The 14,076-nt window shown below is 42.5% G+C and overlaps 1 protein-coding gene across 1 annotated transcript in view; it reads right to left on the bottom strand.

The window, feature by feature from the left end:
* LOC136580752 (uncharacterized) overlaps window positions 1–14,076 on the bottom strand; it is a 116,272-nt gene that overhangs the window by 41,898 nt on the left and 60,298 nt on the right. Inside the window, exons 31-44 of the mRNA XM_066581579.1 lie at window positions 10,040–10,132; window positions 8,433–8,552; window positions 8,179–8,271; window positions 7,878–7,970; window positions 6,275–6,394; window positions 6,021–6,113; window positions 5,720–5,812; window positions 4,120–4,239; window positions 3,866–3,958; window positions 3,565–3,657; window positions 1,901–2,035; window positions 1,648–1,740; window positions 1,346–1,435; window positions 33–167 (exon numbers count right to left, since the gene is read on the bottom strand). Coding sequence (XP_066437676.1) covers window positions 33–167; window positions 1,346–1,435; window positions 1,648–1,740; window positions 1,901–2,035; window positions 3,565–3,657; window positions 3,866–3,958; window positions 4,120–4,239; window positions 5,720–5,812; window positions 6,021–6,113; window positions 6,275–6,394; window positions 7,878–7,970; window positions 8,179–8,271; window positions 8,433–8,552; window positions 10,040–10,132 — 1,464 coding nt within the window. The remainder of the gene's footprint in view (window positions 1–32; window positions 168–1,345; window positions 1,436–1,647; window positions 1,741–1,900; window positions 2,036–3,564; window positions 3,658–3,865; window positions 3,959–4,119; window positions 4,240–5,719; window positions 5,813–6,020; window positions 6,114–6,274; window positions 6,395–7,877; window positions 7,971–8,178; window positions 8,272–8,432; window positions 8,553–10,039; window positions 10,133–14,076) is intronic.

Genomic DNA, 14,076 nt, shown 5'->3' with positions numbered 1-14,076 from the left:
AAACGGGATATAAGAAGTAGAAGGCTTCTCACATGGACATGGAGAGCAGCTGGACGACCGGATACAATAACCCATAGCCTGACCAAGGCAGGTACATAGACAAGGTGTGGTGGAACTGATGGTTGTGGACATTGTAGTTGTGGAGGTTGTGGTAGGATTTGAAGGAGCTGCAAACATTCACAAAACAATAGTAATAAGTTATATTTTCTGAGGAAAATTATACTGAGAATAACTAAGAACAGAATCTATGTGTAAGGTCTTCTCCACAGCATCAGTATTGTGTCATCCTACTGAACTAGCTTAATAGTGATCAAATAGCTCAGCGATTTGTTCATTATGACAGTAGTGGCCACTGACCTCACAAGCAAAAATTGACAACTTTTCTCTTTTGTCCAGAAATTCGGCTATTGTTTTGGGTTTTTTTGTTACAGCATTCGCAATTTGGTAAAAATAACATGATAACTTTCTTATATGGATCAGCATGATTACTGCGATACCCAGTTTATATAGAATTTTTTACTTTCACATTGTTAACCCAGAAAGTCAAAGAATTAATAAGGTACCTTAGGACATGACTTTTTTAGATAACTAGAAACTTGTGAACAGATTTCCAAAATTTTGTTCGTCCCAACACCTTTCGTAAATGAGGAATGGCTAGTAATCAGCTGACCATCACAGGTCTTGTAGCTGAACTCCACGATGATCAGCTGGTATGTCCAAAGGTGTCGGTGGGTGTTGTAAGTAACTAGAGACTTATAAACAGATTTCCAATGCTTTGTTTGTTCCAACACATTTCTCAAATTAGGCATGGCTAGTAATCAGCTGACTGACACAAATCTCATAGCTTAACTCCACGATGATCAGCCGATAGTGTCAGAGAAAGCTGTGGTTGGCTGGTCGCTTGTAATGTCGTGGCCACTGCAGGAGAAATGTGGTATTACATGGCACCCATTACAATGAGTGAATAATGGTAATACACGGTAGAGCAGAGTCTCCCAGAGCAGGAGTGACTTATTGTAATACTGACTCTATTTGCTGATAGAAGGAAATTTTCTCATAGAAAACCTCTCTCAGTGATGTTCATGTATCCTAATGACTATCTCAGTTTAGTTACTAACAGAGTCATGTTATATTGCTCCCTCTGGAAGGAGACATTAATCAGAGGGTAGCCATATGAAGAGCAGTATAAAGACATTCTTCATCCTCATAAAGGGTTAAACACTTATTTTCCAATGCAGCTCTGCATGAAGTCTTCCTACCTGTATTTGTTCAGTAGTAAAGGATAGAAGCTTTCAGAGAGTTAGCGCTACTCTGTAATCACAGCTTTCAATGGTGTTCTACTTACAGGAAGGTGAAGTACTTTCAGTTCTCATGGTCGAAGAGCTGGTCATCGGGGGGGTTGTTGAGGAAGCCGCACTGGTCGATGATGTTGTTGCTAAAGAAACAAGATATCAGACAGTTATATCGCTCCATCTGGAAGGAGACATTAACCAGAGGGTAGCCATGTGAAGAGCACTGTAAAGACAGTCTTCATCCCCATAAAGGGCTTATTTTCCAATGGAGCTCTGCATGAAGTCTTCCTACTTGCATCTATTAGGAGAGTTAGTGCTACTCTGTAATCACAGCTTCCAATGTTGTTCTACTTACAGGAAAGTGAAGTACTTTCAGTGCTCATAGTTGTAGAGCTGGTCATCGGGGGGGTTGTAGAGGAAGTCGCACTGGTCGTTGATGTTGTTGTGGCTACAAAAATAACATATTAGGCTATGAATGAGTGATTGTATCATGGAAGGTTCATCCCTTGTACCACATTTTAGTTTTATATCGGATCCATAAGGGGTCATCGATTATAATGATGAGACAAACAAGATAAACGGGATATAAGAAGTAGAAGGCTTCTCACATGGACATGGAGAGCAGCTGGACGACCGGATACAATAACCCATAGCCTGACCAAGGCAGGTACATAGACAAGGTGTGGTGGAACTGATGGTTGTGGACATTGTAGTTGTGGAGGTTGTTAAAGGACTTGAAGGAGCTGCAACATTTACAAAACAATAGTAATAAGTTATTTTTAATTATTTTATATTATAAAGGGCTTATTTTCCTGAGGAAAACTGAGGAAAATTACACTGAGAATAACTAAGAACAGAATCTATGTGTAAGGTCTTCTCCACAGCATCAGTATTGTGTTATCCTACTAAACTAGCTTATTAGTGATCAAATAGCTCAGTGATTTGTTCATTATGACAGTAGTGGCCCCTGACCTCACAAGCAAAAATTGACAACTTTTCTCTTTTGTCCAGAAATTCGGCTATTGTTTTGGGTTTTTTTGTTACAGCGTTCACCATTTGGTAAAAATAACATGATAACTTTCTTATATGGATCAGCATGATTACTGCGATACCCAGTTTATATAGAATTTTTTACATTCACATTGTTAACCCAGAAAGTCAAAGTATTAAGAAGGAGCCTTGAGACATGGCTTTTTTAGGTAACTACAAATGTATGGACAGATTTCCAAGATTTTCTTTGTCCCAACACCTTTCGTAAATGAGGAATGGCTAGTAATCAGCTGACCATCACAGGTCTTGCAGCTGAACTCCACAATGATCAGCTGGTATGTCCAAAAGTGTCAGTGGGTGCTGTAAGTAACTAGAGACTTATGAACAGATCAATGTTTTGTTTGTCCCAACACCTTTCTCAAATTAGACATGGCTAGTAATCAGCTGACTGACACAAATCTCATAGCTTAACTCCATGATGATCAGCTGATATTGCCAGAGAAAGCCGTGGTTGGCTGGTCGCTTGTAATGTAGTGGCCACTGCAGGAGAAATGTGGTATTACATGGCACCCATTACAATGAGTGAATAATGATAATTAAGGATGAGCGAGTATACTCGCTAAGGCACTACTCGTCCGAGTAATGTGCCTTAGCCGAGTATCTCCCTGCTCGTCCTTAAAGATTCGGGGACCGCTGCGGCTGACAGGTGAGTTGCGGCGGGGAGCAGGGGAGAGTGGGCGGGAGAGAAGGAGAGAGAGATCTCCCCTCCGTTCCTCCCCGCTCTCCCCCGCTGCTCCCCGCTCTGCGGCGGCCCCCGAATCTTTAAGGACGAGCAGGGAGATACTCGTCTAAGGCACATTACTCGGACGAGTAGTGCCTTAGCGAGTATACTCGCTCATCCTTAATGGTAACACACGGTAGAGCAGAGTCTCCCAGAGCAGGAGTGTCTTATTGTAATGCTGACTCTATTTGCTGATAGAAGGAAATTTTCTCATAGAAGACCTCTCTCAGTGATGTTCATGTATCCTAATGACTATCTTAGTTTAGTTACTAACAGAGTCATGTTATATTGCTCCCTCTGGAAGGAGACATTAACCAGAGGGTAGCCATATGAAAAGCAGTGTAAAGACAGTCTTCATCCTCATAAAAGGTTAAACACTAATTTTCCAATGCAGCTCTGCATGAAGTCTTCCTACCTGTATTTGTTCAGTAGTAAAGGATAGAAGCTTTCAGAGAGTTAGCGCTACTCTGTAATCACAGCTTTCAATGGTGTTCTACTTACAGGAGGGGGAAGTACTCGCAGTGCTCATGGTCGAAGAGCTGGTCATCGGGGGGGTTGTTGAGGAAGTCGCACTGGTCGATGATGTTGTTGCTGCTAAAGAAACAAGATATCAGACATATCACTCCCTCTGGAAGGAGACATTAACCAGAGGGTAGCCATGTGAAGAGTAACGTAAAGACAGTCTTCATTCTCATAAAGGGCTTATTATCCAATGGAGCTCTGCATGAAGTCTTCCTACTTACACTTATTTAGAGAGTTAGTGCTACTCTGTAATCACAGCTTTCAATGGTGTTCTACTTACAGGAAGATGAAGTACTTTCAATTGTCATAGTCGGAGAGCTGGTCATCGGGGGGCTGGTTGAGGAAGTCACACTGGTCGTTGATGTCGTTGTGGCTACAAAAATAACATATTAAGCTATGGATAAGTTATTGTATCATGGAAGGTTCATCCCTTGTACCACATTTTAGTTTTATATCGGATCCATAAGGGGGTCATCGATTATAATGATGAGACAAACAAGTTAAATGGAATATAAGAAGTAGAAGGCTTCTCACATGGACATGGAGAGCAGCTGGACGACCGAATACAATAACCCACAGCCTGACCAAGGCAGGTACATAGACAAGGTGTGGTGGACATTGTAGTTGTGGAGGTTGATGAAGGACTTGAAGGAGCTGCAAACATTTACAAAACAATAGTAATAAGTTAGATATTCTAAAGAAAATTATACTGAGAATAACAGAATCTATGTGTAAGGTCTTCTCCACAGCATTAGTATTGTGTCATCCTACTAAACTAGCTTATTAGTGATCAAATAGCTCAGCGATTTGTTCATTATGACAGTAGTGGCCCCTGACCTCACAAGCAAAAATTGACAACTTTTCTCTTTTGTCCAGAAATTCGGCTATTGTTTTGGTTTTTTTGTTACAGCGTTCACCATTTGGTAAAAATAACATGATAACTTTCTTATATGGATCAGCATGATTACTGCGATACCCAGTTTATATAGAATTTTTTACATTCACATTGTTAACCCAGAAAGTCAAAGTATTAAGAAGGAGCCTTGAGACATGACTTTTTTAGGTAACTACAAATGTATGGACAGATTTCCAAAATTTTGTTCGTCCCAACACCTTTCGTAAATGAGGAATGGCTAGTAATCAGCTGACCATCACAGGTCTTGCAGCTGAACTCCACAATGATCAGCTGGTATGTCCAAAGGTGTCGGTGGGTGTTGTAAGTAACTAGAGACTTATGAACAGATCAATGTTTTGTTTGTCCCAACACCTTTCTCAAATTAGACATGGCTAGTAATCAGCTGACTGACACAAATCTCAAAGCTTAACTCCATGATGATCAGCTGATATTGCCAGAGAAAGCCGTGGTTGGCTGGTCGCTTGTAATGTAGTGGCCACTGCAGGAGAAATGTGGTATTACATGGCACCCATTACAATGAGTGAATAATGATAATTAAGGATGAGCGAGTATACTCGCTAAGGCACTACTCGTCCGAGTAATGTGCCTTAGCCGAGTATCTCCCTGCTCGTCCTTAAAGATTCGGGGACCGCTGCGGCTGACAGGTGAGTTGCGGCGGGGAGCAGGGGAGAGTGGGCGGGAGAGAAGGAGAGAGAGATCTCCCCTCCGTTCCTCCCCGCTCTCCCCCGCAGCTCCCCGCTCCGCGGTGGCCCCCGAATCTTTAAGGACGAGCAGGGAGATACTTGTCTAAGGCACATTACTCAGACGAGTAGTGCCTTAGCGAGTATACTCGCTCATCCTTAATGGTAACACGGTAGAGCAGAGTCTCCCGCAGCAGGAGTGTCTTATTGTAATACTGACTCTATTTGCTGATAGAAGGAAATTTTCTCATAGAAGACCTCTCTCAGTGATGTTCATGTATCCTAATGACTATCTTAGTTTAGTTACTAACAGAGTCATGTTATATTGCTCCCTCTGGAAGGAGACATTAACCAGAGGGTAGCCATATGAAGAGCAGTGTAAAGACAGTCTTCATCCTCATAAAAGGTTAAACACTAATTTTCCAATGCAGCTCTGCATGAAGTCTTCCTACCTGTATTTGTTCAGTAGTAAAGGATAGACGCTTTCAGAGAGTTAGCGCTACTCTGTAATCACAGCTTTCAATTGTGTTCTACTTACAGGAGGGGGAAGTACTCGCAGTGCTCATGGTCGAAGAGCTGGTCATCGGGGGGGCTGTTGAGGAAGTCGCACTGGTCGATGATGTTGTTGCTGCTAAAGAAACAAGATATCAGACATATCACTCCCTCTGGAAGGAGACATTAACCAGAGGGTAGCCATGTGAAGAGTAACGTAAAGACAGTCTTCATTCTCATAAAGGGCTTATTATCCAATGGAGCTCTGCATGAAGTCTTCCTACTTACACTTATTTAGAGAGTTAGTGCTACTCTGTAATCACAGCTTTCAATGGTGTTCTACTTACAGGAAGATGAAGTACTTTCAATTGTCATAGTCGGAGAGCTGGTCATCGGGGGGCTGGTTGAGGAAGTCACACTGGTCGTTGATGTCGTTGTGGCTACAAAAATAACATATTAAGCTATGGATAAGTTATTGTATCATGGAAGGTTCATCCCTTGTACCACATTTTAGTTTTATATCGGATCCATAAGGGGGTCATCGATTATAATGATGAGACAAACAAGTTAAATGGAATATAAGAAGTAGAAGGCTTCTCACATGGACATGGAGAGCAGCTGGACGACCGAATACAATAACCCACAGCCTGACCAAGGCAGGTACATAGACAAGGTGTGGTGGACATTGTAGTTGTGGAGGTTGATGAAGGACTTGAAGGAGCTGCAAACATTTACAAAACAATAGTAATAAGTTAGATATTCTAAAGAAAATTATACTGAGAATAACAGAATCTATGTGTAAGGTCTTCTCCACAGCATCAGTATTGTGTCATCCTACTAAACTAGCTTATTAGTGATCAAATAGCTCAGCGATTTGTTCATTATGACAGTAGTGGCCCCTGACCTCACAAGCAAAAATTGACAACTTTTCTCTTTTGTCCAGAAATTCGGCTATTGTTTTGGTTTTTTTTGTTACAGCGTTCACCATTTGGTAAAAATAACATGATAACTTTCTTATATGGATCAGCATGATTACTGCGATACCCAGTTTATATAGAATTTTTTACATTCACATTGTTAACCCAGAAAGTCAAAGTATTAAGAAGGTGCCTTGAGACATGACTTTTTTAGGTAACTACAAATGTATGGACAGATTTCCAAGATTTTCTTTGTCCCAACACCTTTCGTAAATGAGGAATGGCTAGTAATCAGCTGACCATCACAGGTCTTGCAGCTGAACTCCACAATGATCAGCTGGTATGTCCAAAGGTGTCGGTGGGTGTTGTAAGTAACTAGAGACTTATGAACAGATCAATGTTTTGTTTGTCCCAACACCTTTCTCAAATTAGACATGGCTAGTAATCAGCTGACTGACACAAATCTCATAGCTTAACTCAATGATGATCAGCTGATATTGCCAGAGAAAGCCGTGGTTGGCTGGTCGCTTGTAATGTAGTGGCCACTGCAGGAGAAATGTGGTAATACATGGCACCCATTACAATGAGTGAATAATGATAATTAAGGATGAGCGAGTATACTCGCTAAGGCACTACTCGTCCGAGTAATGTGCCTTAGCCGAGTATCTCCCTGCTCGTCCTTAAAGATTTGGGGACCGCTGCGGCTGAGAGGTGAGTTGCGGCGGGGAGCAGGGGAGAGTGGGCGGGAGAGAAGGAGAGAGAGATCTCCCCTCCGTTCCTCCCCGCTCTCCCCCGCAGCTCCCCGCTCCGCGGCGGCCCCCGAATCTTTAAGGACGAGTAGGGAGATACTCGTCTAAGGCACATTACTCGGACGAGTAGTGCCTTAGCGAGTATACTCGCTCATCCTTAATGGTAACACACGGTAGAGCAGAGTCTCCCGCAACAGGAGTGTCTTATTGTAATACTGACTCTATTTGCTGATAGAAGGAAATTTTCTCATAGAAGACCTCTCTCAGTGATGTTCATGTATCCTAATGACTATCTTAGTTTAGTTACTAACAGAGTCATGTTATATTGCTCCCTCTGGAAGGAGACATTAACCAGAGGGTAGCCATATGAAGAGCACTGTAAAGACAGTCTTCATCCTCATAAAAGGTTAAACACTAATTTTCCAATGCAGCTCTGCATGAAGTCTTCCTACCTGTATTTGTTCAGTAGTAAAGGATAGAAGCTTTCCGAGAGTTAGCGCTACTCTGTAATCACAGCTTTCAATGGTGTTCTACTTACAGGAGGGGGAAGTACTCGCAGTGCTCATGGTCGAAGAGCTGGTCATCGGGGGGGCTGTTGAGGAAGTCGCACTGGTCGATGATGTTGTTGCTGCTAAAGAAACAAGATATCAGACATATCACTTCCTCTGGAAGGATACATTAACCAGAGGGTAGCCATGTGAAGAGTAACGTTAAGACAGTCTTCATTCTCATAAAGGGCTTATTATCCAATGGAGCTCTGCATGAAGTCTTCCTACTTACACTTATTTAGAGAGTTAGTGCTACTCTGTAATCACAGCTTTCAATGGTGTTCTACTTACAGGAAGATGAAGTACTTTCAATTGTCATAGTCGGAGAGCTGGTCATCGGGGGGCTGGTTGAGGAAGTCACACTGGTCGTTGATGTCGTTGTGGCTACAAAAATAACATATTAAGCTATGGATAAGTTATTGTATCATGGAAGGTTCATCCCTTGTACCACATTTTAGTTTTCTATCGGATCCATAAGGGGGTCATCGATTATAATGATGAGACAAACAAGTTAAATGGAATATAAGAAGTAGAAGGCTTCTCACATGGACATGGAGAGCAGCTGGACGACCGAATACAATAACCCACAGCCTGACCAAGGCAGGTACATAGACAAGGTGTGGTGGACATTGTAGTTGTGGAGGTTGATGAAGGACTTGAAGGAGCTGCAAACATTTACAAAACAATAGTAATAAGTTAGATATTCTAAAGAAAATTATACTGAGAATAACTAAGAACAGAATCTATGTGTAAAGTCTTCTCCACAGCATTAGTATTGTCATCCTACTAAACTAGCTTAATAGTAGAGATGAGCGAACGTACTCGGTAAGGGCGATTTCGCAATCGAGCACCGCGATTTTCGCGGACTTCACTACGCGAGTGAAAAGTACTCGGGTGCGCTGTGGGTGAGCGGGGGGTTGCAGCGGGGAGTGGGGGGGAGAGGGAGAGAGAGAGGGCTCCCCCCGGTTCCCCGCTGCTACCCCCCACTCCCCTCTGCAACCCCCCGCCCCACAGCGCACCCGAGTACTTTTCACCCGAGTAGTGAAGTACTCGAAAATCGCGGTGCTCGATTGCGAAATCGGCCTTACCGAGTATGTTCGCTCATCTCTACTTAATAGTGATCAAATAGCTCAGTGATTTGTTCATTATACAGTAGTGGCCACTGAACTCACAAGCAAAAATTGACAACGTTTCTCTTTTGTCCAGAAATTCTGCCATTATTTTGGGGGTTTGTGTTACAGCGTTCATCATTTGGTAAAAATAACATGATCGGTTTCTTATATGGATCAGCATGATTACTGCGATACCCAGTTTATATAGAATTTTTTACATTCACATTGTTAACCCAGAAAGTCAAAGTATTAATAAGGAGCCTTGAGACATGGCTTTTTTAGATAACTAGAAATGTATGGACAGATTTCCAAAATTTTATTCGTCCCAACACCTTTCGTAAATGAGGAATGGCTAGTAATCAGCTGACCATCACAGGTCTTGTAGCTGAACTCCACGATGATCAGCTGGTATGTCCAAAGGTGTCGGTGGGTTTGTAAGTAACTAGAGACTTATGAACAGATTTCCAATGTTTTGTTTGTCCCAACACCCTTCTCAAATTAGACATGGCTAGTAATCAGCTGACTGACAAATCTCATAGCTTAACTCCAGGATGATCAGCCGATATTGCCAGCGAAAGCCGTGGTTGGCTGGTCGCTTGTAATGTATTGGCCACTGCAGGACAAATGTGGTATTACATGGCACCCATTACAATGAGAGAATAATGGTAATACACGGTAGAGCAGAGTCTCCCGCAGCAAGAGTGACTTATTATAATACAGTCTCTCTGGCTGATAGAAGGAAATTTCCTCATAAAAGACCTCTCTCAGTGATGTTCATGTACCATAATGACTATCTTTATTTAGTTACTAACAGAGTCATGTTATATCGCTCCCTCTGGAAGGAGACATTAACCAGAAGGTAGCCATTTGAATAGCAGTGTAAAGACAGTCTTCATCCGTATAAAGGGCTTAACACTTATTTTCCCATTTTCCTTCTGCATAAAGTCTTCCTATCTGCATTTATTCAGTAGTGAGTGATAGAAACTTTCAGAGAGTTAGCGCTACTCTGTAATCGCAGCTTTCAATGGTGTTCTACTTACAGGAGGGTGAAGTACTGTCAGTGCTCATAGTCGAAGAGCTGGTCATCGGGGGGGTTGTTGAGGAAGTCGCACTGGTCGATGATGTCATTGTGGCTAATAAAATAAGATATCAGGCTATGGATGAGTGATTGTATCATGGAAGGTTCATCCGTTGTACCACATTTCAGTTTCATATCTGAAGCACAATGGGGTCATTGATCATAATGATGACATAAACACGATCAACGGGATATGGGAAATTGAATGCTTCTTACATGAACATGGAGAACAGTAGGATGGTCGGACACAATAATTAGTAGCCTGACTAAGGCAGGTACGTAGACAAGGTGTGGTGAAGATGATGGTTGTGTGCAAGGAATCAGACCCCCCACTTATCTGAAATTGATGACCTATTCTAAGGCTAGTGTCATTGCGCCAGCTGCAGAGTGAGGTTAGGTACTCAGGGACCTCATGTCGTAAGGCCTAGTCCACTGCGTCTTCATAACTGAATTTTTGGTGCTGAGTGCTGACAGTGACACCTCATCTACTGTTTATAGGCAGATTGGTTGGCTGGGAGGTAGGATTTCCTAGCCAGTCAATTGCCATTAGTTTGTGTATAGTTATTTCAGCCCCTCCTCTCAGAGAATGCCGGCTATTCAATAAGAAGCCTTATCAGGGAGCGACAAACAAACTAAACTTTAGTAAAGCAAAATTTGATCAGCTTAGAACTACTATCGGTAACATTAAATGGGACAACATCCTCAAAAATGCAGTACGGAGGACAAATGGGAAAAGTTCAAAAGGATCCTAATCACTTCATGTGAACAGTTCATTCCCTTTAAAAATAAAAGAATCTCAACCAAAAGGAAACCAATGTGGCTCGACAAGACGGTAACAGGGGCAATAAACGAAAAAAAGAAAGCGTTCAAACTACTAAAGCAACAAGGCAGCGAAGAAGCGCTAAAATCGTACAGGGAAAAAAACAAAATATGCAAAGATACGATCAAAATTGCCAAGGAGGAGGCGGAAAGACTGATTGCCAAAGAGAGCAAAAACAACGCAAACCTATTTTTCAACTATATTAACAGCAAAAGGATTTGCAGGGAGAGCACTGGCCCTTTAACAAATAATGCAGGGGAAATCATTGAAGATGATGGAGGGAAGGCAAATCTATTAAATAGTTTCTTTTCAAGCGTATTCGCAAACGAAAAGGAAATGCCACACGAGATACAGGGGAATAAAATAAACCCCTCACAAAATATGTCATACCTAACGCAGGAGGAAGTGCGGAACAGGTTAAAGAAGATTAAAATCGATAAATCGCCAGGCCCAGATGGAATACACCCAAGGATACTAAGGGAACTAAGTGATGAGTTAGCTAGGCTACTATACCTAATATTTCTAGACACTATCAAGACCGGTGTTGTACCATTGGATTGGCGCATTTCCAACTTCCTCAAGGAGAACAAGGGAATAACTCCTCACCAGCATGGATTCATGAAGGGTCGCTCATGTCAGACAAATCTGATCAGTTTCTACGATGAAGTGAGCTCTAAGCTGGACCTGGGAGAGTCTATTGATCTCGTATATCTGGACTTCTCTAAAGCCTTTGACACCGTGCCACATAATAGGCTAATATACAAAATGAGACAGCTTGTATTGGGTGAAAATGTGTGTAATTGGGTTAAAAATTGGCTAAATGATAGAAAGCAGAGGGTGGTAATAAATGGCTTATACTCCGATTGGGCCACAGTCACTAGTGGGGTGCCACAAGGTTCAGTATTGGGCCCCATTCTGTTCAATATATTTATCAACGACCTGATAGAGGGGCTGCACAGCAAAATATCAATATTTGCAGATGACACAAAATTATACAATATAATTAATGCAATGGAGGACAATGTGCGGCTACAAACGGACCTAGATAAGCTGGGGGCTTGGGCAGAAAAATGGCAAATGAAATTCAATGTTGATAAATGTAAGGTTATGCACATGGGCAGCAAGAATGGATGTTACCAATATTCGCTTAATGGGGTACCGCTAGGGAAAAGTGATATGGAAAAAGACCTAGGGGTACTAGTGGACTATTGACTAAACTGGAGTAACCAATGCCAATCAGCTGCTGCAAAGGCAAATAAAGTTTTGGGATGCATTAAAAGAGGTATAGGGGCGAAGGACGAGAACATTATCCTTCCATTATATAAGGCACTTGTCAGGCCTCACATGGAATACTGCGCACAGTTCTGGTCACCGGAGCTCAGGAAAGATGTTACGGTATTGGAGGGGGTTCAAAGAAGGGCAACTAAACTAATATATGGAATGACGGGACTGGAATACCAGAGAGGCATCAAAATTGGGACTATTTACTCTAGAAAAAAGAAGGTTAAGAGGCGACCAAATAACCATGTATAAGTACATGAGGGGACAATACAAGGATCTCTCCCAGGATCTGTTTATACCCAGGACTGCGACGGTAATGAGAGGGTATCCGCTACGTTTAGAGGATAGCAGGTTTCATCACCAACATAGAAAGGGGTTCTTTACTGTAAGAGCAGTTAGACTGTGGAACTCTCTGCTCGAGGACGTAGTGATGGCAAAATCCTTAAAGGAGTTTAAAAGGGGACTTGATGTCTTTCTGGAGAGGAAGGATATTATAGGTTATAAATCCTAGTTTAATTGTTAATCCGGGTATACAGGCAGGTAGGAACTATTAGGGGTTGATCCAGGGAACAGTCTGATTGCCATTAGGGAGTCGGGAAGGAATTTTTTCCCCAAAAGGGCTATTGGCTTCTGCTCTTGGGGTTTTTTGCCTTCCTCTGGATCAACAAAACAGGAGGCTAGACAGGCTGGACTGGATGGACATTGTCTTCATTCAGCCTTATGAACTATGTTACTATGTTACTCTGGTTTGACTTGCTGTCTCAGCTCTCTATGGTCTTCCTGTTTGATGTCTTCCTGACTACTATTTGATACAGTACATGTCTGACTTCTGTATAAAAATTTTGTCTGAGGCCAGCTGTCCATGGGCGTTGCAAAGTCCCGCAGCAGATCTCTGTCGCGGGAGCCACCGCCCGGGAGCAGGAGCCACACACGAATCTCTGCCGGTCAGACTAATCTAATAGATAGGCTGACTGTGGAGAATCGGGGCAATTCGCAGCATGCTGCGAATTGCCCGCAGCAAGCGGAGAATCGCCATGATTCTCCGCTCGTGGACACGGGGCCGGCGCTTTCCATAGCAATGCTATGGAAAGCTTTAGCCTGCGTGAGTCACTGGCGATTTACCGCCAGCGAATTCACGGTCGTGGACAGGGGGCCTGACTCCTGTCTGACACATGGCTACACCTGTCTGAGATCCTCTGCTGGAAATATTTCTCGTTCAGTTGGTGGCAGTTCCTGGTCTTTCAGTGACCTCTGCTTATATCTGCTTATAGCTTTATCTGGAGTGTGGTTACATCTCATTCCTGTGCATCTGTGGTTTCTACATATATATCTCAACTATTCTCTGCCACATTCCCTGTTCCAAACTAGAGAAAGTCAGGGTCACTTTCAGATTCCTGATGTGGGGCCGACCTGATTAGGACGATTGCCCCACTTATAGGCAGGACTCTCTTAGTTGGTCGGGGTCAGTTTCTCTTGTTTCCCCCTTTTTGGTTTCTTTACATATATATTTTGCTATTTTCATTAGTAAATTCTTTTAGGATATTATATTTTACGTCCGTGTTGGCCAGGTACACTAAGCCCTGCACAGGTGTAAAAGATAGGCTGTCGATTTTAAAAGCCTGGATAATCCCTTTGACTATCTAACAGAAGTATCAGGTGGAGAACGCATGGAGAGAAAATTCACCCAGGAAGACAAATGGCTGCAATGTTATGTTTATGTTGGTGGTACGCCATTTGGTTGAAAAAGGACTTCAGCTATACCACTGCATGGATCACAGCTATCACACGGCTTGAAACATCTAATTACTTCTAATACATAAATATAAACAGAGGGATATTATATAACCTGAGTGTTGTAATGTGTGCGATTTCCAGAATGAAGTGACTGCAGCGCTATA

This window comes from Eleutherodactylus coqui, chromosome 10 (genome assembly GCF_035609145.1).
Source record: "Eleutherodactylus coqui strain aEleCoq1 chromosome 10, aEleCoq1.hap1, whole genome shotgun sequence".
Classification (NCBI taxonomy): Eukaryota; Metazoa; Chordata; class Amphibia; order Anura; family Eleutherodactylidae; genus Eleutherodactylus; species Eleutherodactylus coqui.
The sequence above is the reverse complement of the archived record's forward strand: the minus strand, read 5'-3'. Positions and strand labels throughout refer to the sequence as shown.